At 35.8% G+C, this 25,605-nt stretch overlaps 4 protein-coding genes and 1 long non-coding RNA gene across 5 annotated transcripts; 3 read left to right on the forward strand and 2 right to left on the reverse strand.

Moving 5' to 3' along the window:
* Nucleotides 1–1,649: 1,649 nt before the first annotated feature.
* On the forward strand, nucleotides 1,650–6,622 carry LOC148911128 (uncharacterized). The gene is made up of 3 exons (XR_016119745.1): nucleotides 1,650–1,876; nucleotides 2,322–2,421; nucleotides 6,505–6,622. It is a non-coding gene; the product is annotated as an uncharacterized LOC148911128 (long non-coding RNA).
* LOC148911129 (uncharacterized) lies at nucleotides 2,770–4,952 on the reverse strand. Its single transcript, XM_089029685.1, has one exon. It carries the CDS (start codon nucleotides 4,805–4,807, stop codon nucleotides 3,008–3,010), a length of 1,800 nt encoding a protein of 599 aa, XP_088885811.1. The 5' UTR covers nucleotides 4,808–4,952; the 3' UTR covers nucleotides 2,770–3,007.
* Nucleotides 6,623–9,435: 2,813 nt separating the features above from the next.
* LOC148911130 (uncharacterized) lies at nucleotides 9,436–10,581 on the forward strand. The gene has a single exon (XM_089029901.1). The coding sequence runs from the start codon at nucleotides 9,451–9,453 to the stop codon at nucleotides 10,579–10,581; it is 1,131 nt and encodes a 376-aa protein (XP_088886027.1). The 5' UTR covers nucleotides 9,436–9,450.
* A 9,923-nt stretch (nucleotides 10,582–20,504) lies between these two features.
* On the forward strand, nucleotides 20,505–21,668 carry LOC148911131 (uncharacterized). The gene is made up of 3 exons (XM_089030030.1): nucleotides 20,505–20,773; nucleotides 20,856–20,944; nucleotides 21,080–21,668. The coding sequence occupies exons 1-3, from the start codon at nucleotides 20,606–20,608 to the stop codon at nucleotides 21,507–21,509; spliced, it is 687 nt and encodes a 228-aa protein (XP_088886156.1). The 5' UTR covers nucleotides 20,505–20,605; the 3' UTR covers nucleotides 21,510–21,668.
* A 117-nt stretch (nucleotides 21,669–21,785) lies between these two features.
* LOC116295606 (uncharacterized) lies at nucleotides 21,786–22,913 on the reverse strand. The gene has a single exon (XM_031703478.2). It carries the CDS (start codon nucleotides 22,896–22,898, stop codon nucleotides 21,786–21,788), a length of 1,113 nt encoding a protein of 370 aa, XP_031559338.2. The 5' UTR covers nucleotides 22,899–22,913.
* Between the last annotated feature and the right edge of the window lie 2,692 nt (nucleotides 22,914–25,605).

Genomic DNA, 25,605 nt, shown 5'->3' on the forward strand with positions numbered 1-25,605 from the left:
GCAAATGGCCGAAGAAATACACCTTTTATTTGGTATATCTACAGCTGTCGGATCACGTAAGTATTATCTAAAATGTACATGCACTTATCTCTCCCTTTTTTTAGTTTAAAGTTAAGCAAATGTATATCAAGGGCGTAGGATGAGACCCCCCAAACTAAAACGTAAAACTAAAAACTAAACTGAACGTAAAACGCAATGCGGGCTATTTTTTGGTTTGTTTTGGTTTTGGTTTGGCGTTTCGGGGCCCAAACTTGAATTTCGTTCCCCCCCCCCCCCCCCCCCCCCCCATCCCCCCACTTCCCCCTTTTTTAACGCATTCAAAAGATTAAATAAATTGCAGTTCTTTAATCGGACAACCAGTGATCAACATAATTGCCAGTATAATATACTTAAGTTGAATATAGGCGGATCTTTGCTATAAATGATCTTTTGATTCAGAATTTGTTTTATATATACATAGCTGTGTGTACTTGTTGCCGTAAGAAACATGCTGAGCGTATTCAAGCTAAGAAAAACATAAAGACAGCCCATCTCGATGATCATCAAAGGTTAGTTTACAAGTTGAAATATATCCATTATTTTACAACCGGTTGCTTCCTTTTCCCTTTTTGCCTGACTAAGTAGGAAAGGAACAAATAATACGCGGATTTGGAATCCGCGAGTTAAACGGGGTGTTTCAGTAGTCTTACTAGTCTTGCAAAGATGGGTTACAATGTTGCGTTTTCATTCCCATAAAATTTACATTTGATTCTTTTTGCTAACACTTTAATGTTACTTTTCATTTACTTTTAGAGCCGCAAAATGTTACGCGAATTCGGTGATAAGCACACATACCGCAGATATGAAAACAACTCCTTTCCGTGAAATATCGACGCCTGATTCACCCATGCTCAGTCCATGTTGGACTCCAGGAATTGGCCATACTATGGCATACGGGAACACCAAAAGCAAAGATGTCCTAAATGTTTATAATACAGCGATGGATGACATCGCAAGAAAGATATCTTGTTCCCGAGAACCTTTGGATTTACAGATTAATTCTTGGAATGATGTTAATGTAAATCACCAACAACATTTTATCCAGAAAGCAACTGAAGACTGTATGCTTGTATGCGATGTAATAGCTCCAAACCATGGCCAACAGCTGTTTGAGGCAATGGCGTCTTCTAATCTAGGAAAGCTGGATGACGAAACTAGAGTTGATGACCTAGTGAAAACTCTTATGAACGCATATAAAAATGCTAATAACAGAAACACCAAAACCCAAATCCTCAGTCTGTATGCATACAAGTATTCAATCAGCACTTTAAAGAAAATACACTTGCCGTACGGAAAATTGTCAACGCGTCAAATACACAGAGCAAGATGCCACGCAAAAACCTTAGGACCAGGCGCTGTACCTGAAAAGAAGAAGTATCATCGTGAGAGGGTTGACATGAGCAAAGTGGACCATTTCATCGAATTCATAAACCGTCCATACTTTTACCAGGACGTGTCATATGGAAGCAGAATCTTGAAACTCGACAATGGGGAAACCATGGAGATGCCGAACGTTGTGCGTACCGTAACGCGGTCGACGATGATAAGCCAGTATACACAGTTCTGCCGAGAGGAAAACTGTGAGCCACTAAGCCGTTCCACGCCTCAGGTGTATTAAGGCCTGGTAAATAGTTTCAAAATATCCCCCGCGAAGCTTTTTCCTTTGCTTGCAAATCCAAGATGGCGGATGCTTAGGGATACACGCCGCCGAAGATTCAAAATGAGATTGGAAGCGTTGTTTGCTATGAAAGGTATTTTTCTTTCTTGGTTGTACAAAGCTGAGTTTGTATGTTTGAAGATTGGAACAACAGAAGTTCATGAGATATGATGAATGAAGGTGAGTGATACCAAGTTGTTGTTTTAACGTGACCTTTTAAGGTCAATTAAAATTTTAAAGATTCGAACGCAACGGTAATAAAACCGTATTATCACGAAGTTTGCATTTTTGTTTGACTCTGCTACGAGTCGAATTGAGAAACATTAGAGCCGTTGAAGGTTAAACACAATAAGGCTTATCCAAAGCGATGCAAATCTTATTACCAAGCTTTGTAAGAATGTTTTTCAAATTTTCCATTGTTTTTTTTTGTTTTTTTTTTTTTTGCCCGGGTTTTTTTGCTGCTTGTTTACAAGTTGAACTCATAAATCTTAATCTTATATGTTTTGCGGATGAAACAGGTCACAATACCGAGTTCTTCTAACCTAGGAATTGTTGTTGCGTTGTATTTTTATCAGTGATTGACTCCAGAAATTTGCTACAACACTAATTTTGTATTTGCTTCTAGACAATGTAATATTGCTGGGTGTATTTATAAGCTATTTGATAGGCTTATAATACATTAGCTTGTCATCATAATTGGTGGACAAAAGTTGTCGTTTCTCATGGTAAGTTTCATACATTATCAATTTAATTGATCTTTGTTTTAGTTTGATGTCCCAATCTATAGCTGGATTATTCCCTATATACAACCCATAACATGATGATTCTAACTTTATAAATAAATAATTTATTTAGAAATTGTTTGTGCCCTCAAAAGTATGTAAAAAATTAATAATACATGCTTGATGTATATACAAAATCGTTTAAAAATGTGAAAATAGCAAATCATGTTTCATCTATATACAAAGTTATTTAAAATATTATACACTCGAATGCAAAAATAACAATACATGCTTCATCTATATACAAAGTTATTTAAATATTTATACAATTAAATACAAAAATAGCAGTAATGGATGCTTTCTCTATATACAAAGTTGTTTTCAAACATATTCACTGCAGTAGGTAGTTGTGTTTGTGAATGCTTCTTAACATCTGTATTTAGTCATTGGTGTGAATAGTTCTAACAGCAGCTTTATCTAGAAATACTATCTTATTAATCTCATACAAAAAAATTATTAATTTAATATACATGATGTATACATATAATGGCCCTTTTATATTTCTTGAGACATGTAAACATCATACTACCTATTGGAGGTGTACAGTTATTTTCCATAATTTAAGAAGTTCTGAAGCTGTTTTTAATTGTACTTTCTTTGTTTTGAACTCATCTACTTGTACTACAGGCTCTTCAGCATCGTCAGGGAATGAGCTCAGATGTTTGAAAGCTTTGAGAACTGCAATTTGGATTTTCACAAGGTGAGTTTCATATCTTTCAATGTGAAACCTTGATTTGGAATTATGTCTTAAATTCTCTCTTAGTTTGTCATACTTCAAAACTTCCTCACAGGGGCCTAGCACTGTACATAAGGCTTTTGCTGTCTTGGAGTTGAGTTGTTGATTGTTTGTTTCATCTGAATTCTTTTTCTTTTTGGTTTCTGGTGTACATTCATTGACCTCAGGAAATGAGTATGGCCTTTTACCATGTAGTTTGTTTCCTTCTTCAGCAGTTGTTGGTGTTTTATTTACAGCAGTCAATACATTCTCTGTCCCTCTGGTCTTGTCATCACCCAAGACACTTCCATGCATTTCTTCAGTCATCTCTTGATGTGCAGCCATTTGTTCTTCTTCTGATTCTATGTCACATGTAGTTGTAAAGGCTTCTCCATCCATGTTGTCCTCATCATCAGCCAAGGCATTACCAACATCACTGTCTTCTGTTATTAGCTGAATCATTTGCTCTGTAGAAATGGCATTGTCATCCTCATCATCAGGCACAGTTCCAGAGCAATAGCATGTTTCAGGGACATGCCACTTATCCTTGGCATCTCTCAGCTTTGTTGCTGGAATCTTGACCTTGCTCTCTAGGCATTTGTTCCAGGAAGTGTCTAGATGTTGTTGCTCCTTCTTTATTGTACTTGATCGAAAATGATGAAGCTGTGGTCCCTCTTCTCTGAAGCTTGTTTCATCATGACCATCAAGGAATTCTATTCCACCAACAACTTCTTTCCACCATACTCCTTCTCCTGGCTCCAAATAGTCTGCAATGAGCTTCAGGTGTGCCTCCCAGTCCCCTGCATATTTCATCAGATCAGTTGTGGGCACAAAGGTGTTTCCCATCCTTGGAAGAGACTTAGCTAGTTTGCTGATCTCCCTTTCTTCTTTGAGAACATAGTTTAGACCAGGTTTGGATGGATCTTGTTTGACATGAAGAATGGCATTCTTTGGCAGATCTTGTATTCTCCTGCTCCAAGTCTTGGAAGTGATATCTGATATCTTCTCAAAAAATCTTTCAAACATTTCAGCATTAATGGACCTGTGGGATGTTATTCTAAGAAGCTGTGAGGAGTGTGTGATGCAGCTGTGGAAGTACAATCCAAAAAGTTTTCTGTAGCTCAGGGACTTTGGAGGAGTCAGTACTCTTCGGCATTGAATAGCATGCCTCCAACAAAGGTTGTGGAGGCGTAGGATCATCTTGGGGCATCTCTTCTCATCCTGGCCATAATAGATCTCAGCCATTTCACACAAAGTTACAAGTAGAAGTTTAACTTCCCGGTTGGCCAGTGGGTAAAGGGCAATTGTCACATAAAGAAGTGTCTTTCTGTAGTCCACACCTCTAAGTTTCTCTTTGCCTAGCTGTACAGAAAGGATTTCCTTAAGCTTGATCAATGTGTCAATGTCTGTTATGTGATGAGGCAGTTCTTGCAAGATGTTTTTGATGTGGTTCATCAAACAATGTAATGGTTCAAAGCACAGCACTTCATACATTTCCAGATTGAGATCTTGAACTGAGGCATTATGGTGTAGCAATGCAGGCAGTCTAGTTGTTCCACCTAGTACTTCTGCTAGCTCTTTCTGTAGCTCATTCTTTTTCCCTTCATCAGACATACCCCTAGCTCTAAGCTCAGCTTTGAGTTCATTGACTTTCAAATCCTTGAATGGATGCAGTGAATTCTTTCTCCCAGCAGGACCAGCAGTAATCAAATTCTTTTTCTCTTCTAACGTTTTATATTTCCTCTGGAAGGAGTATTCCATATCACAGCTAGAATTAATATCACCATCGCAACCTGGACATCCATAGTGGCCCCCATGTTGAGTTCCATCTTCCATTTCTGCTGCTGGATTGTCCCCATTCATGAATCTCATGACATCCTTTATTCCTATTCCAGATTCAGTTGTGATATTGTCTTTCAATTTCTCTAAGTCTTCCTGTCTTGTAGGCACAAACTGCATTTGGTCCTCTACTGTTGATCTACTGGGACCCAGTATATACAGCTGTGGCTCTTCAATTGTGGCTTGGATGTCTATACTTCGGCCTGTCTTAGTAGCAAACTCTTCTGTGCTTAAATGAATTGCATTGTCATACAGTTCTCTTACGCAGAACAGCATATGCCCATGATTTGCCACTGTTGAGTGGTCATGCCATGTTAGCCAATGTCTTTGGCGCTGCAATTTCTTTAAGCGACTTCTCATTTCTTCAGTGTCATCTCCAGTTGTTTCGTTAATTCTTTTCAGCTCACTCATTATTTCTTCTCTGGTTAATTTGTCATATGAACTGTCATCTTTGATTCTGAGTAGATCCTTGTTTCTAACGAGTGCTTCAGATCTAATTTGCTGTAGGGGGATTTTTCTTGCAGAGACATTAGTCTTTTTTTGGATAACTTCACCCTCATTACTAATAGCTAACTTAACTATTTCGGTTTGTACCACTGGGACTCCAACATCATATGTCCCATCCTCAATTAGTTGCTTGATGGATGCCCGGATCTTCTCATTGGTGCGAGAAACTGGAACTGATATCTCACCTCCTGCCTGCTTCTTCAGTGCTCGTCTTACTCGAAATTCTGTAAGCCACATATAAAAGAAATTACTATATTTCAACTCACAGTACATCATATAACTAAGCACACATTATTATTGTTTAAGATAGTAAAAATAAACTACACATGCAATAATAGAAAAACAAAGTTCATATTTGTTTTATCCATTCCCTCATCAACGTTTGAATTTCCCATTCCCTAATAGAACAAACTTATTGTACTGGAGCTTACCGGTATTTAAATATATTTACCGCAGGCATCCCAACTACATTGATGACAATTCAAAATCAATGATATATAGATTTTAAATACCTTTTGGACCATCCTTATTTTCAGGCTTATCAAAATTTGCCAGGTTAACACCTTGAGTTTTCTGCAGTAAGGTCTTCAATATTTGACCACCATTTGGAGGAGTGGAGTCTTGCCCTTTGTACCGTATCTTGTACACCCTAGCCTTTTCAGACCAGTTTACTTGTTCATGCGGCCATGAGTTGATGTCTATCAAAAGCTGATCGATATCACCTGTAATGTTTTCTAATGCAGGAATGTGGGACCTCTCTTTTATTTTAGGGGGTGTTGTACTTGCCCTTTCTTGTGCCTGTTCTGGTGTTTCAAATGACTGTGCTAATTGGCGTTGTTGTCTTGCATTGTAGGATTCCCTTAAATTTAGGTGCACACCAGTGTCATTCTCCATTAAAACCCTGTTTTCAACATCTCTCTTGGTCTGTCGAAGCTTATTCCTTTTTTCTTTTTTCTTTTCCACAGGGGAAAGTTTTCTCTGAAGACCAGCATCTGGGACAAGAACTAGTATTTCCCTTAGTGTCTTTCCAAAGTTTTCTTTACATTTTTCATTGTATGTTGAATAAATTGTTTGTCCAACAGACTTCAGCTGTTTTTTTGTTGCCTTTAACCCTTCAGAAAGCAGTGTATGTTTTTTAGAATCTGTGGCAATACTGGTAAGCGGGCCCCTTTTACCTAACATGGACATTTTTTTCAAAGGATACGCTGCTTGATACTGTGAGTTATAGAGTTGGCAAGCCTTGCAATTTGTTATCGAGTGTGCTTTTCGTGTTTCGCTGGTCATCCTCTTTCCCTGATCAGACCAGTTTGTCATCGAAAATTGAGACAAATACAGCTCCTTGTCTTTTTTGTTTCTCCAGTTAGCAATTTGCTCATCTATTTTCCTCGCAACACGGTTAAATTCGTACTGCGTTAGGTTAAATTTTGCATGGCCACTGAAATGTTCACTGTAAAGTTGATACCTTTCATGCAAAACCCTTGCCCCAAACTTTGCCTTTCCCTCATTAAAGGCCTTTTTTATAGAACACAGGCTCTTGGTTTCTCGAATGCACACTCTAGCCCAGGCACATTCTACTTTCACAGACATATTGAACTTAAATATTGTTCAAGTGAATTAATTATCCTTGAAGAAAAGTAAAGTGCATAAACCATATAGCTTCTAAAGAATCTGTATGCAAACTAAACTTAGGTCTTCAACTAAATTAATCCCCCTCAAACAAAAATAAGTTTGAAAAGAATTGATTTAACTTCTACGGAAGCTGTTTAAACACAAGTAATTACTTGTAATAAGGGTATGACTTCAACAGACTGTCTCGTAGGAGATCCCTTTGCCTCGACTAAACCGATTGAATTGAAGAGAAATTTGAGGCTCTGTTTGCAAATTGACGAGCGTTGCAAGGTTTTCCCGCCTAAAACTCAAATAAACATGAAGATATTGAAGAATATTTAACATTTTAATAAAGCAGAACTTTTATTTGTTAGTAAACGATCACTCAAACATTGTGGTGTGCATAACCTTTTTCAAATCAAAATTACCTGTCTAAAACTTCCAAAAAGGAATATCTTTGCTCATTTTATAATAGAAGAGGTATCAAATGATTGAACCATGCTCGTAGAATCATCAATATTATCTGTATTTTATGAGCAATTTGAAATCAAACATAGAGGGAATCGAAGGTTTTCGTCCGCCATTTTGAAATTGTGCCATTTTTTCCCTTGGGGAGGTAAGACGAAGATTTTAAAAGCTTCAAAACCAATGGGGTTTTATATCCCCTCTCTCCCCTGGATGGGGAATTTGACTATTTCGGGCCCATTCCCCGCTCGGTATGCAAACCAAAATGGCGGCTCCAAGAAATGGTTAGAAAAAGTAATAGTTTTTCTAAAATGGGGAACATTTAATCATATAAAATCATGTAAATTTATATTTTTCTGAAAAGTAGCATGGTTGTTCTTTATAAAGACGCCTTTCAACTTAGTCCAGAAAGCTTCGTTTCCAAACAGTAAAAGGAAAAGATGCTCAAAATAGTCAATTTACTCGTGACTTTGGAATTTTGCTTCATTTATCTACATTGTAGTCAACCTTAAAAAGCGTATTTGAATTATTCAATTACATATGAGTACATAAGGGCCGGATAAGGCAAAGTTAAAAGTCTTTAAATTTTCCCCATTTTACAATCCTTTTCACCGAGTTTTTAATGTAGTATTTTTCAAGAAATTTTACAGACAAGGGTTGCCATAGCAACGAAAATGAAAAAAAAAGACTTCATTTTGATATGATTAATAATATATGTAAGTTCGGTGAAGAAAAAATTATTTAGGGGATAGGAAATTTTTTTTTTAAATTTTTAGCCTCGTTTCCATGCTAAAGTCAGGCCTTAATACACCTGAGGCTATTTAAAGTTTTAGACGTCAGGGAAGCATCTCAGAGAAAATCATTACAAGGCCTAGACAACACTGCTGCAGATGGATCCGCTGGTTTTCACACAGTTGAATTGATAGTTGATAATCTTGAAAAAGGAGGGTTGACAAGAGAATGATGCATTGACGTAAAGGGAAAGCTAAGAAGTGCAAAACGCTACTTAAAGACTGGTTATCGTGTGCATTGCAAACCAGAGGAGTCCACATGCCCTGACCATTGTCGTAAATTTGCATTAAGTGACGAGAATGACTTCGATTATCAGGGAAAATGTTCACACCAACACTCTGAAGTTTGCAAAGACTGTCGCAATCTTATAGATGTTCTTGATAACATAGAGTGCAAAATACAAAGCTCATTATGGAGCCCTTACAGCAAGGAGCAGCGAGAAGATCTACAGTACGATTTCAAGCAGGCTCGCTCACACATCTTGCAATGGAAGGCTCACATCCTTCGATCTGTTAACCAGGAAGCAGCAAAGCAGGATTGCTTGAAGATAATTACCAACAAACCGAACGCAGCACTTATTGTAATGGACTGGGCAATGAAGTTCCAGCAGCTTAGATACCGTGAAAAGCAGTCCGACTGGTACGGTAAAAGAGGGTTAAGCTGGCACATATCTACAGTTATCTCCAGCGATACGAAGAAGAAAGGTTCTTTAGAACTACAGTCATATGCCCACCTCTTTGATACGTGCCAGCAAGACTGGTTTGCAGTATCTTCAGTTATCGAAAACACGCTGAAGGTCATCAAGATCCAGAAACCGCATGTTACCCAGGTTTATCTGCGGTCGGATGAAGCCGGCTGTTATCATAATAACGCTCTAATTGCTGCAGCAAAAGATATCGGCGAGCGAGTAGGTATAGCTGTTTGTCGATACGATTATTCAGAACCACAGTATGGCAAGGATGTTTGCGATCGAATTTTATGCCCGATGAAGACATGCATCCGACGGTACTGCAACGAAGGACATGACATTCTAATGTGCAGAGAATATGAGAACAGCACTTTCAGAAAGGCCAGTAAAAGGTACGTCTGCATGTGTCTGCGTAGTAGATGAGGAGAAGGAAACCTTGCAGGTTAAGAAAATAGATGGCTTCAGCAAGTTACATAATATTCAATTTGAGGAGAAAGGCATTCGTGTTTGGAAATCTTACGCAATAGGTCGTGGTAAAGAAATTCCTTTTACGCAGCTAGTCTCACAAAGCCAGGGAAGCACCGATCTCAAGGTCATTAATGACTTTTTCGCTCCTAAAGATACACGAGTATACAAATGCAAGGAGCCTTTACCAGAAAGATCAGATGATGACACGGATTTGGAGCTAGAAATTTTTGAGTGTTCGGAGCCGGGGTGCGTGAAGAGTTTTCAAACCTTTTCAGAGCTCGAATCACATTTGGACATCGGGGACCATTCTTTAAAGGAAAAAAGAAAGGAAACACTATATGATAAACTAAGGAGGGACTGGGTTGAAAGGTTCACCACAGCAGTCAACATCACTGAAGACGAAGCATGCGCTACTATTAACGTTACAAATGACAATAAGTCATCGTCACCAAACTATGCTGTTCAAATGGGCTGGGCCCTATCCAAACCACGAAGTGGATCTTCGAGATTTTCGGATAATGTCAGAAGCTACTTAACTGCAAGGTTTGATATTGGTGAGCAGACAGGACATAAAGCAGACCCTCAAAAGGTTTCTACTGATATGCGGAATGCGAGAGATGAACAAAATAATCGTTTGTTTACAAGAGAGGAATGGTTAACAAAAACACAAATACAAGGTTTCTTTAGTCGCCTCGCAGCTAACAGGAGAAGAAAACAAGGATCTTCTACAACAGAAATTGACCTTGAGTGTAAAGAACTCCTGCAAGAAGACGAAGAATGTGAACGACAAGCACTAATAGCAGAGATTGCTAATGAAATCAAACCACAGCATCCAATATCATACGACGCCTTTAATCTTTGCGAGTGCGTACGAGAAAACAAGTTGTGTAAATTCAACGTGGCAATACTAAAACAAATCTGCCATCATTTTGCCATACCTTTCAAATCGAAAGACAGAAAGAAAGACCTTATTGCAGAGCTTATGTCCTTTATAGAGGAGTGTTCGTGTTTTGTACAGTAAAATATTTTCTGTATAATTACTGTACAAATGTTAATGATATATTTAAAGAAGTGCCACCGAGGAAGGAGCTGAGGAGCAGTACTCCTTGTTACCCCTGCACGTTTCTGTTTGTGTGTATACCATGCTAGCAGGCATTTGGCCAACCTGATATTAGCAGTCTGAAAGCTCATATTGTACGAAGTATTGGCAATAGTTAAAGTTAGTTGTTGTTGATGAAGCTAAAATGTATTTGACAGATTATTATACCTCCAATTTAACATGGTAAACCGTACAAGAAAATGTTTTTATGAGGTGTACAAAAACAGTTATGTGCATAGTCCGGATGTTTTACTCAGCTAGTCTAGTTCCCTTTCTTTAAGATTAATAATGACATATTGTTTATATGAGCTGAACATATGCTTGTGACAGATTCAGTACTGAAATTAGAAGAGTAATTTTGATTAGAAATGGCTCACAGGGAAAAAATAAAACTTCACGCTTTCATGTTGTTTGATGCAAATTTGTGAACCTAATTTGCATATCGTACCAATAAAAAATAAATATCGTTTTAAAAAACGTTTTTAAAATGTTTAAAAAGGCTCAACATGCTTACTTAAAGGCAAAACTGGTATTTAATGACTTGTTTGATATACTCAGTTAGTTTTGGTTCCAAACTTGGTCTTTTTTCATCGCACCGGCAATTATCGGTTTTGCTTAACCTGGCGAAATTTAATGAATTGCCGACTTCTTGTACGGCGCGTAAACAAGAGTACCCACAAATTTTATTTCATAAGTTTGTAGCCTGGTGTTAGTGCATTTGAGCTATAATAGACTAAACTCTAGGTTAGGTCCCACTTTCGAGAAAATCGCCTTCAACTGCAGGTATTTTAGCGCCTAACGCGTTTAAGAATTTTAGTATATATATTTAAATAATCATATCTCAGTGAAAATTTTATCAAATTTAATCGTTAAAACTTTTAATTATAACCAAAAGTTATAAAATTCATGTGTAAAAGTTTTCAGTTGATTTAAGTTAGTAAAAAAATTTTGGCGGCGCCCGATATGTACAGCTTAATCGCAGCTTTCCCGACGGTGAATTTGCAAGTTTTGAGGTGTCATCGAAAACCGTCTCGTAAAGTACCTAAAAATCCGAATTGATCCAAATAAATGTGATAATTGTTCATTGCATATAATAGTGGACTTTTACTAAGAAAATCAGGAAAATCGGTGATGGGTCAAATTTTGCCTTATCCGTTCTTACGCGGACAGCCTCTTAAGCAGTACATCCAATACTCATGTCAATTCTAATTGGCCTGCTCCAGGAGATTTCCTCCTTCGAAATATATAATGTCTGCTTTTAGAAGAACTAAAAACCTTTTAAGGTAAAAGGGCCTTTTAGCACCTTCTAATTCCAAGAACAGTAATTCTCAGTACAAAAAAATAACAGTGTAATGGTCTAAATGCAACAAGAAATGTAATATTCATCTAGAAACTTCTTAAAGCAAGTCGAATATTTTTACAAGTTTTTCCTCTGGTCACATTTATAAGATCGAACAGTCTATGTCTTGCAAGTCCAGTAATTTGCAATTAGTCCTCCCAACAAATGGGCTATTTATAGGCCATGGGGGCGAGAGGACAAAATGTTTTAGTCAACTCCAACTGGTTTTGAATTAAAGTTAAATTTAATGTGTTGGTTTTCAAAGCTGGTGCATTTCGCTACTTGTAGCTATAACTTATTATAGCCAGGAAGGAGGGGGTGTCTCTAGGCAAATGACAGGAAAAGTGTTGTTTTCATTAGTGACGTCACGTTCCATCCAGCTCTTTGATTTTCAAATGGTGCCGAGTTTGAAGGCGGATAGATGAAGGATAAAAAGGTCAAAATATTTTTACTACGATAATTTTCTGGCTTGATTTATCAATCAACACAAATTCTAGTTATCATAGAATATTTTTTACGAGTTATTCTACGGATATTTTAGAGTAAGGGTACGGTTTTAGGAGCTTAAACTTGAAAAAATAGCGGAATGCCGTGTAAAGTTTTGAATGAACGTCGACCTTCGAATTCAATGTCGAATTTTAAGAAGAACATTAAGAATCAACCCCAAAATAGAAGGTTTAAGAAAGAAGGTATCAAGGAACATTCATGCCCTTTTAATAACACAATTCAATAACAATAAACCACAGGTATTTAGAAATGATGTCCAATGCAACCGAGTGACATAAAAGTGTAACATCATGTTTGAACTTATCTGAATTGATCCAGTTACAAAACGTGGTCTTTTGTCAATTTCATTAAAAAACGTTTCTAATCTGTTAAGTATTTCCATATTTAATTTGACACATAATTCTATTGACTTTAGCCATTTTCTCTTTATACTTTAGTGCATACTGGAATACCTCCTTTAACTTCAACGATGATGGTGTAGAATTATTTTTGTAAAACCACATTTATTTCATTATTAAGCTAATCAAGCCACCTTTTGAGTACTTATTTTGATCTAGTTTTAGACATATCAAACTTTCCACATAGAAAAGTTGTCGTTCCGCTCGAGCTGTTTCTTTTACCATATATGGAATGTACTTACCATATTAGGAAATTGGAATATAATTTTCTTCACTAAATAGGCGAATTTCTTGCTCAAAACTGCTCAAATTTACAGTAAATCGAGTGAAAACATTACTAACTAGTCAGCCATCTTGGTTTTGGCCGAAAAAAGACTGGAAATTGTGTAGGGGAGGGGAGCGTGGTTTGTCACCACAGGAAGCCCGCGAATGACAACAATTGTTTGATATGTAAGTTGGTACGAAATCCCGAAGCTGCTGACGATGATTTTTGATCGAAAACTTTGTCGCTTATATATATGTCATGCAGGACTTCAAATCCCAAAGAGATGATGTTATTTAGTTTAAATTAAGAACTTAATCGAGAAATAGTTCGTTTTATTTCTAGTTTCAAGGAACATGATTGGTTATGTGGCAATGTGTAATAATAGTACTAATGTAAACCAAGAGAATATGAAGTAAGAGAGCATATCCCTGTGACCCCTGGAAAGTTTCTTGAAAATCTATTTTTAGCTCCGCGCGCTAGTCTGCGCTATTTTAGCATGCGAATCTTGATTGGTCAGAGTTGTAGTGCTGTCATGGGTACACAAGAGATCGGCAGTGACAAAGCAAGCTTCACGCAGTTGACAAACCAAACTTTATTCAATTTGACGAGAAAATGTGTTTAGAGGAATTCCTTGAGAAATTCTGAAAGGTTTTTGAAAGAATCCATAAAAACAGCATATGTAAAAAATAATCAGCTGAGACAACATCATTCAAGCTTGTTTTTAAATCAAAACAATGGTCGCTCGATTGAGACTCAATCATTTTGGAGTTGATTGCAGTTATAGATGAGACTGTAAGTTATTCCACAGTTCTCCACCTAAACTGAAATACAGTTAATATTGCTGTATCCCAAGAACACGTACTTCTGACCTGAACTTCAGTGTTTTCAAAATGACAAGTTATCTAATGGACATCTAAAATGAAGGTAGATTTGACTTGTTTACGAAAGAGCCGGATTTTCGATGAACAAACTTGTTGAATTCACCGAGTCTAGAGTTTAAAAAACTTTAAACTTGAGAGAAAATTTAGCATTTACTGTTGGAATCAGTTGTTTACCAGTAAAAAGAAGAGGTTTTAAGATAGTTGAAAACTGTCAAGCTGGTCGGAATAGAAGAATTAAACATAAAGGCACAAATACGCCGAACTGAGAGCATCTGGCAGAAAAAATGCCTTTCAATCAGGTAAAAATAATCTCTTTTTTATTAGTTTGAATCCTCAAATACTTAGTTTGATTCACTTTTTGTAATTCGCCGATATTGTGATTGTATTTCTATTGTCTGTTTGGGACTTTAGAAGTTAAAAAGTTATGAAAAAAATACCTGAACATTGAGGCGGAGCGAAAATTCATGGTGCAAAATTAGAAAGAAAGTTCTAGTTTTAATAGTCAAACTTTCTCATTAATTCGCCTTTTCTCAATGGGCAATGTCTTTTGCATAAACTGACACACCGTATTTTGGCAAGCTAAACATATTTGATAATTGTGAAAAATCACTTCAATGCCTCTTGTAGTTTTTTCTTCTGTGAAAACAGAAAATTTTCTTCGGCACATTTCGGTGCAAATAGTTTTTCTGATTCGTGTGTGAAACAAAATAATGGTCTTGTTCATCGTCTTCTTAATTACTTTAACTTAAACTTTATTTACTATAGAAAACACAACGGTAAATGCTTTTTTGTCTTTATTCACTGTAGGTTTTTCGCTATTTTCATCGTATTTTTTATTGCGGTTTCCTTCCCCATGGCGTCTTCGCTGTTTTTAGCGCTTGTTCGTATGTGACTGAAAACCATCCTGATTTGATCTTTTTCGATGTTCTTTTACATCACTTGTTAAGTTAATGTTTAATTCGTCCATGAAGAACACATGATACTTTAATCATTTCAACTTTTTACTTATTTTGAAGGCATTCTTCTCGTCGGGAAGCAAACATTTTTCGCTCGCATGGAAGTCACTACAACTCTGAGCAGCAATAAGGGATCGCATATTAAAAATAGCTCAGGCTTGCGCGCGCAGCTAAAAATAGATTTTCAAGAAACTTTCATGGTTACAGGCCCATGTATGGGAGATGTGCTCTCTTACTTAATATTCTCTTGTGTAAACTTTATCATGTTTTCCAAATTCCATCGTAAATCTCGCTATGTGTAGGCAATTTACGATCAGCTACTTGAATCTTTTACACATAAGTACATGAAAAATACTTAAAACATTAATTACACATTTTTTTCCACATTTAGTTGTATCGAAAAGTTAAAACTTCATCAAGTCAGGGTCATCCCAGACTTTGTTTCTACCATATAGCAAAATATATAATAGGTTGTTCGAATAGCAATGTTCATGATTTTCCTTATATATTTACGTTGGTTTTTGTCAGAATCTAAATTTTCTAATAATAATAATAATAATAATAATAATAATAGTAATAATAGTAATAATAACAATAACAATAACAAATAATAATAATAGTAATAATAATAATAATAACAATAACAACAACAAATAATAATAATAATGATATAATTTTTTTTTATTGTTTTGATAATAATGGTTCTTTATTTAAATAAACCTTAATAGTCTATGCATGTCTTAATAGAAATAGAAATACACTCGCTCCAAAGCTACTAAAGTTCCAATGCTTAATATTTTAAGATAATGATAAACAAAAATAAAATGAAAAACAATAGGATTTAAAGTTCATAATCTCAATGCCATTATAATATATATATATATCTTAATTATAATAGAATTAATTAACTAATAATAATAATAATAATAATAAAATTTATAATAACGTTAATAAAGAAATTAGGAATATAAAATAACAAATATATGTACAAATTACTTATTTATCGATAAAAACATATTTGTAAAATATGAAAAAATAATTAAAGTTTAAAAAAATATATATGTATAATAATAATAATAATAATAATGATGATGATGATGATGATGACGATGATGATAATGATAATAATGATAATAGCTCATTCACTCCCTACACACAGCAGATGCCACCCTATTCCACACTCGTTAAATTTGCTGCGAGAAGGAATCATTTACTGCGGTTTTCCATATCCTACGAACTGCGACATTTCAATAGCTTGTTGTGAAATTGGTTTTTTACCACCACCAGTCAAGAACATAAAAGGTACCGACTGATTATGTTTGATTGACGGCAGCGAGAAGCTGTCAAACTTCTTCGTGGACAGTTCGCAAATACCGAGTTGGCAGAATATTGAAAACTGCAGCAAACCTTTCGAAACAGTCAACACAGAAACCCATAAACAAATCCATAGCTGTAAAACAAATATGAACATATGATTCATTTTCAGGTTATTATCGTGAGAGTATGCGAAGGAAACTCGTTCAACTTCCTTAAATGAGGTACTCGAAGATGATCAGTGCATGGCAGCTGATGAAAATGGAAAAGACAATGCACGCAAAACCCGGTTGCTAAGAAGCCTTGTTGTTGTCCGGTATTGATGGATTGCAAGAATCCCAAGAGAGTTAAAAGACAAAAACATGGCGGCCATTGTGGTACCGTTAACAATGGATGCTAATGAGAAATCTTTTGTTAAATGGTACCAACATGGCCGCGATATGACGCAACATGCAAACGAAGAATATATGTCTAGCGTAAAGGATCAGCGAATATAAGCACTATTTTGAATTATCTTCGTTACGTTGTTCACCTTACGTCTCGCAGCAATTAGAATACCGGAAAATCACCGCCAAGTTATATACCATTTTCAAAATACGTTGTCGGTAGGAGATCTGAAATCTGAAATTTAAACCGGGTAGTATGCTGCAAATCGGTTGTCATGTCTTTACAGCTGAGCAACGTAGTTTTCTTTCAGATTGAGACATGAAGCATAAACGCGTTAGAAATGTGATTTTTTCGTAGTTTTCTTTCAGATTGAAACATGAAGCATAAACATCGAGTTATAAATGTGATTTTTTTCCCGTATTTTAGCCGGAAAGCATTCAAGCACAAAAATTCTGTTTTAGTCGCTGATCGGCCATTTCAAAAATCTCGGACTGACAAAATGTTTTAATAGATTTCGTTTTAATATATTTGAAATAAGTTGATATAACTAGTCTAGATATCATTCTGCTGAGTAGATATTTTTGAAAATCACAGACAATGATATTTCTTAAGCATAACATATATCTATGATCGGAACAATAGTTTTTTAAGAAAACGAAATGGCTTATTGATTGGCCAGTGATTGATCAATGTGGTATATCCTTAGGAATAGGACAGCACCTATTCGTGATAACGACATTGCAAGTCTCATCACTGGCAAAGAAAATAGGAATGACGTAAACGGTAGGACAGACAGACATTTTTGCACTTCGTAACTAAAGAATAGAGAATGGATTTATGACGTACATTCATCAGCGATTATATAAGGCATGCAGCGTTCATTTCATCTCCATGCAGCAGTACCTCATCTATCCTTATACATTCAATGCATATATGGACAAAATAAAAGCAGCAAGAATACCAAGGAAATCATTCTTTACCTGCTTTCAGCTCAATACAGCACTAATCTTGACCGGATAAACCAGAATGGTCTTGATTGCTCTTAGCCAACCAGTTATGAATGAAAGAATATAAACTAAGGAAGCAAATATATAGCAAAGTGCATGAATCCGTAACAGGGTAGTGCAGTAATGTTCGTTAATTGGGATTAAAAACCTCCCACGAAGGAGATACTTGAATTCGAACCTATATTGTGTTTACTAAAGACTTTAAGTAGTTTATGGAAGGCTAAAAATGTCTCTATGACGTCTCTAGGTTTGCTATCATTCCGGCCTAGCCATATTAACTTATTCTAGAATGAAGATTCAATATAACTTGCACTATATTACAGGCATTAATTGTGATAATGCACCCAATCTTTTTAGGACAGTTTGAAAAGAAGAGAGAGGCAAAAGCAACGAAAAAAAGGGAACTTTTATCATTCTCATTAATATTATGAATTTATTTGTTTATATCGTCATCGTCATCGTCATCGTCATCGTCATCGTCATCGTCATCGTCATCGTCATCGTCATCGTCATCGTCATCGTCATCGTCATCGTCATCGTCATCGTCATCGTCATCGTCATCGTCATCGTCATCGTCATCGTCATCGTCATCGTCATCGTCATCGTCATCGTCATCGTCATCGTCATCGTCATCGTCATCGTCATCGTCATCGTCGTCGTCATCGTCGTCGTCATCGTCATCGTCATCGTCATTCGTCATCGTCATTGTCATTGTCATTGTCATTGTCCGTGTCATTATCATTATTATTATTATTATGATTATGATTATGATTATTATTATTATTATTATTATTATTATTATCCGAAATCACATTATAAATTATATATTTCCTTTCTCTTTTCTCTTTTCTCTTTTCTCTTTTGTCTTTTGTCTTTTGTCTTTTGTCTTTTGTCTTTTGTCTTTTGTCTTTTCTTCCTTTTCAATTTTCTTCCTTTTCTATTTTCACACTTTATTTTTTGCGAAGAATTCAACCAATTTAAGTGAGAGTTAATTATTGTTTGGCCATGTTTTGACTTGACAGAGTTTTCATCTTATTTTGTCGATTAATCTTTTTTAAGACTCTCCCGGCAAGAATTCTAGAGCCGCTCTCTACGGGCTTTTATAGCTAGTTTTGAACGACATCTAAAGAAGAAAAATTATGGGGTGAGCATCATCAAATATGCTGACTTTGTACAGACACGAAAAGCTTTGCAATCAAAGCAACGAGAACTCAAACAGAAAGGAAAAGGAAGTATTATATTTTTCGTGTATCAGTCATTAGGTTATTTTTTGATTGGTTTTCTTGTAATATCTCAGTACTTATAAAATAAATAAATTACATCATGGTTAGTTCGCTTGCAGTAGTTTCTTTCGTAAACGTTTTAAGCAGTTTTCTAGGCTCATCCGCTCTTGAAGTATTTCCATATTTCAGTAATATTTTATCCCCACTTGAATTTGAATGTATTTTTAGACAGGAGAGTTGGCAGTACCTTTTTTAATTGAGTCGAAAGTGTGCCGTCTTCATGACTTCAGCCATTGTGCATATGGCGGCCTGCTTCAAACAGTCAAAACGTTGAAAATTGACGAAAACTATCCATGTTAAGCCAGCCGTAATTTTCCAAAGCTTCTCAATCATTTCTGGAAACAGTTTTTGAGTTTTTTTCTCAATAAAGGGCAGGATAACAAGCGGAAGGCTGTAGTATTTTTCATCTTGGTTGTGAATATCTTGAAGTTTGAAGTACGACAGTTTTCTTCTCAATCTCATGTTGAGTTCTTGAGGTCTTTTTTTGATGCCTTTTTTGCTTTGCATTTAATATATGTTTTACAAAATAAAGCCTCACTTTTGTTAACTAGTATTTCAGAAAACCTTAAACTATAGCTAAATTCTTTCAAAGTAAATTTAAAACTTCGCCTTTTGAGCGACTCAAACACTACATGACTTTTGGCACGTACAGGAAGCCCTTCCAATGCAGTTCTCGTTCGACATGCGCTGTCAACTTTACTTTTTGTTGCTTCGCCTCTTTTTGATCTCAATGCCTTGCCATATAATAAATATCTTATTAACCTCGTTTGCTCGGTCCGTACCGTAAGTTATGGATCCTCGTTTTTTCCACTTTTTTATGGCCCGCGCGTTACTCGCTTGGACCATAAGGCAGTGGAAAAAACTGGGTCCATAACTTACGGTACGGACCTCGCACTCGGTTAATAAGAGCTATTTATAGCTGCTTGAAATTACGTTCAAAGTCACTTAAGATCGTCAAATTACTACTCTTTGTTCCTCATAGTTTTGTTATGTTCCCTTTGCTCATTTTGTACTGAATGCATTAGTACAAATAGGAACATCAAACTTCATTATAATCGGAACAAAAGTTTATGTTTTGTCGAACACAGGGACAGAAAGTTTCCTTTAAGCTACAGACTAAACATTGTTCATATTCAATGGTATTATCGGAACGAGTGGTCCTCATTTGTGTTCCTGTTTACATTGATTGTTCCTTTTCGCATACATTCTTCATTCTTCACTGCATGACTTCTTAATTCCAACAAGTCATACCTTTTACCTCACTCCTACATCAGCTGTGGAAGTTTTCATCACCGACTAGAAAGGCCACGGGGCTAGATAACATTTCATCTCGCCTTTTAAAAGTGCAGCACCTGTTTTCGCCCCCTCTTTGACTCATACTAAGTAACCTTTCACTTTCAACTGGTATCTTTCCAGATAGATAGAAACACGCCAAAAGGCATCCTATTTTGAAAGAAGGTAAGAGGGATGACCAAAATAACTATAGGCTAATATCATTACTGCCTCATTACCAGAAATCCGAGACATTTTGCTCCCGTAGTATATTTAGCCAGCGGTCGTTTTAAGGAGTACTGACTATGCGCAGTGGTATATTTTCATGTAAACAAACATGGCGGAGCGATCTCATAGAAGTACCGATCGGGTGGATTACAAAGCATTAAATACACTTTCTACAGTCGACTTAGACCTTAGTTTAAAAGGGAAAAAAAAGTACAGTCGTGGATCTAAAATATATCTTGTGGAGAGACTCATTAGCCGGCGAAAAGCAAATAAGGAGGTAGGTAAATGTGTCGTTTATGGAGATACTTAACCCGTAGTATAAATTTATGCATTTATATTTCTGCAATTTAAAAACATAGGAACTTGAATACCTTGTGAAATGGAAGGATTGGCCGCTATGGAGTTGTACCTGGGAACCTTCTTGTCATTTGAATGATCACCTTATCAGGTAAAGAAGTGTTTTAAATATAAGCTTAATATTTGATGGAGTTGCAAAACCAATACTACAATAATTTCCTTTTGTGTGCATGAAATACGTATAAACTATCGAATACTAAGGGAATTTTTCTTACTTTATTTGTAGGACATACGATAATCCTGTTATTACAAGGGAAAGAATTCAGCATGGGGCTGCATTATTTCTGGAAGCTGTTTTAACTATTCTGAAATCAAATGCTGTCAAAGTTAGTTATTCAGCTGAAATTAGACTAGATCATGATATTGTAAGATATGTATTTAGAGGAAAAGGAAAACAAGCCGCCGATGGAGTCTGCATGCTTTTTGATAAATATGATTTTATTCGATTTGATCTTCCAGAATATTGGTATTATTATTTACATGAGCTTGGACAAGGAATAGCGATTGATTTTCCAATTAAGTTGAAAACTGTTCTTAGTTTTGTGAAAAAAAGATACCTGATATCTAATGGACAACTCAAGCTTGCCCCTAATTCTCCGATCGAAAAAGTGATAATTTTTGTAAATAGAAGAGCTTGTGGTTGCAATAATATTTAATTTAAAAAAAGTGACTGACATATATACAAGGTCGATGAAACGGTCACTTAATTTGGTACATTATTCGTTTGTTAAATAATTTTATAGCATTTTTTTAATAGAATTGTTTACACTTAATTATCAGAAAGCAGTAATAAAAATATGAGCTTTTTAAAATTATGAGAGTACCTATGCAGTGAATCTTAAAAAAATTATAAGAATCAATTCATTAAACTCTTTATCCAGTAAAATAATTAAGATATATATTTTTATTTCCTATATAATAGAATCATGTCGTTAGACCTGGGTAGTAAGATCATGCTCTTTCAAAAGATCAATTAATTCAGAATTTTTCATTTTTGCAATTCCTTTGGCTTTAATTTGTCTTGCTTTGATCGCCTCTCTTAACATCTTGACATTTAAGTTCTTGTATCCATTTGCTTCAACTGGGTTTTGAGTTTCATCACATTTGAATGCTTCACCATCATTTTCTGGTTCTCTTAAACTGGCCTTCATCCTTTTTTTCCTTGTGTCAATGATGCCATCCTCCCAGTAAGCTGCATCCTTTTTTGTGTATTTCCTTTTACCCCTTTCACAATGTTTAAGTGCTTCTTGACGGTGTTCTAGAAGCAATACATCTTGAGCAGCATCCCACTTGTTTGATTTTTGAAAATAAATCCTCTTTGCATCGTCATTGTTTTTTTCAATTCCTTGACCAGTAAACTGTTTGAAGTTCTTGTAATTTTTCATGAAGATGGGAACATGATATACTAATGCATGCATGTATGGAGTAACTCTTTTATTAGAATAGCCTACTCTTTTATCACCAAGTGAGCAAAATAAATTGATGAAGTCTTTTGATTGCTGAAAAATTTCAAGGTGAAAATCATTAGAATATACATCACAGTTAATCAAATTGTACAGAGAATAAAAATCTTTCCAAAGTTTGATGACAGTTTCTTTTGTTTCTTGAAACAGGATATCTAGTTCTTGCAGCTTTGCTGGGAGAAGTTTCATTAGCTTCTTTTTGTCTGAACCAACAAGGCTTGTCCAGTCATATGACCCACTTCCTTTCCCATCAGCATTTTTTTTCTCCCAGATTGAAAAAGTAATACCTAAATCATTAATGGTTTGAATCAATGTCTTTAGATTAACACCCTTTTCTTGATTGTTAGTTTTATTTTGATCTTGTTTGCCATCCTTCTCCATTGCTTCCATAATCAGGTTTTCAGTGAGCCTGTCAGTAATTCTCAGCATTAGATGAAGCTCATCTAGAATGACATGGTCCAGCTCAATGTTAAAAAGTGGTCTGTTGACACATGAAAATTTTTTGGATGAAGCACTTAAATCTTTTAGTTCCTTGAGTGTTCTTTTAATTTCTTCATTATAATATTCAAGATCTTTGGACATATCCCACCTTAAAGCTTGTACACTTTACACCAAAGGCAAGCATAGTCTGATGTAGCACCACTGAGCCCCATGGTCATGAGTAAAAACTTGTAGTCTCCACCCAGAAATAATTCTATAGGTATATCTTTGTCATGGACTTTGATTTTCCCATTTTTATTTACATTGTTTATCTCTTGTATTATCTCTGAAAATGACTTTTCTAATGTTTCATATTTTTCTGGGCCATTAACTATTCCAATGGTTCTGTTACCTTTTGAAGACATAACCAGATCCCCGGTTTGCAATAGAGAGAATGACATGATCATAAAATTTGCTGATCTTGACATCTTTGCCCCATCACAACTGATCTTCACTTTTATTGGCTCATCCACTGGATGGTTTGGATTAGACTTAAGGAATTGACTAATATGCTCTTGTAAAGTGTTGGAAAATGAGAGCTGAGCACCAGGATATTGACCAGGAGTTCTTTCTATATGACAAAGTTTATTGAGCTCATTTCGCTTTTGTTTTATTAAATAGGATCTCGGTAAGTCTTCAGAAAAAACAGAAAGTTTATGATAAAATTCATCACTGGCACAAAATTTATCCAGCAAAAACAAAAGAGTTTCTAAGTTTTCTTGGTCAGTGGCATCTGTACTTTCTTTAGACAATTCACTTTCAAATTTCAAAGTGTGGTACTTCCCAGTGTTTGTCTCCTGGACCTTTAGGAAAGAAAGTTTGAGCCCATGTGACTCAAGGAACCAAAGGGCAACATCTGCTTTTCCTTTTAATGCCTTGAGTCTTCTGGAACTTTGTTTGTTCCCCAATTCGTCTATAGTTTTGCCTTCGCAGAGAAATCCAGATTTTTTCTCTAAATTCTGGACGTACGCGGAGAGTTCTACATTTCTTTCTTCTATTTCTTTGAATCTTTCTTCAAAGCTTTTTATGTTTTCTCCCACTTCATTTTCTTTATTTTTTAACGCCTCCTTCATTTCACTAGCTAAGTATTCTTTCTCCCCCTCCAGATCTTTGTACTTTAATTTCCATTCCTTTATTTCTTGTTCTGCAGCAGAAAGATTTTCTTCTACCTCTTTAGGTACCACAAGCTCTCTTTCATAGATGTTAAGAGTTAACTTTTTTCCCTGGGCTTCTTTTCTCTTACTTCCACTAGCTTTTTTCCCTGTGTATTTTTTGACAACTGATCCAGCTTCACGTCTTAACCTTTCGTGAATCCTCAATCCTGTCGCTTTACTTACTTTAAACCATTGTCCAGGGATCCAAAAATTAAGTAGGTCGACGTAATCCAGGGTTTTTCCGTGGTCGTCTTTTATCCCAACAAGTTCATGCCATTTCATCAAAATAGGGTAAGGGATTTCTATTGCTAGAGCTATGGATGATTCATCAACATGCGACTGCAGTATATAAGATAGAGGAGGTTCAGCAACCTTAAGCTTAAAATCAATGGCTTTTTTTTCAAATTCTAACAGAGCGTCGGACATTTTGCTATTTAAAAATAATGAAAATACAGTGTACACGAGGTTGGCTTTAAATTTTATTTCGTAATTACATTACACGTGCATGCGATTTGATTGTTGTTGTTTCGTAATTTCCCGCTTTTTGGGAGCCTACAGATTCTAAAACAGCGGTATAACAAGGGAAACTACAAGGCTACAAAGCTGTAAACATGGCCGCTTCTTGAGCGAATAAAACGATTAAAATGAGTCATTTCTCTGCTTTTTGCAAGACATTTGCGGCTTCAGATGCTTGTCAACTGGATTCGAAAAATAGCTCTTTTCTCCTGCTGTTTTGCGGCCTTTTATTTTATAATAAAAGGTTAATTTTGACGGTTTTAGACACAACATGAAGTGAAGAATAATTTCAGAGGTCGGCACGGATGGATCCATGCAAAACAGCATAAGTCCAAGTCCATAAACTAATGCAGGTACCAAGCTTTTTGCTTCAATTAAGGGGCATATATTGAAGATATTCCTTTAAGTTTTTGATCAATTTTGCGTCCATAAGGACGAATTGAATGATACAAAAAGCGTTACGTTTGATGTTAATTGAACTGTACTTTTCATCAAAAGGTCGGCACGTAAAATTCGAAGTTGTTATGGTTCAAAAATAACACATTAAGTTTAAGATCACATACATTTCTTTGTATCGCTGGATAGCCATTTTTAAAGGCCCATTCGGGTGAAACTGGATATTCGTGATGCAAGATGTCTCGGATTTCTGGTAATGCTGTTGTGAGTAAATTGATTTAGAAAATTGTTTTCAGACAAAATCTAAACTAATCAACACATATTATGGAAACATCAAAGAAAATTACAGCATGCAGGCTTATCTATTTTGAAGCGCCACACTGCATTTGACACTCGTCTCAGTATGTATAAAATGGAATTAACGGATTCAGTTCCAAAATATCCATCATATCCATATCCTGCTATATTATAGAACAAACTTTAAGATCTTAGTCTATCCTTCCTTATTAGATAGATATATCTTACATTTGTGTGGATATAATATTCAAAGTATTTTTCTATGACTGGAATATATGGAATTAACGGGATTCAGTTCCATAATATCCATCATCCTCCTATATAGAATAAGCTTTAAGCTGTTTCAGTCTATCCTTCCTTAATACATAGATTTATCAATTAGACAACAGAAAGTAGCGCGCCCATGACGTTATAGACGCACGACAGAAAATATAAAGAACGATTGA

This window comes from Actinia tenebrosa, unplaced genomic scaffold (assembly GCF_029948245.1).
Source record: "Actinia tenebrosa isolate PJP-AT-01 unplaced genomic scaffold, QUT_ActTen_1.0 PGA_scaffold14__42_contigs__length_11649687, whole genome shotgun sequence".
NCBI lineage: Eukaryota > Metazoa > Cnidaria > Anthozoa > Actiniaria > Actiniidae > Actinia > Actinia tenebrosa.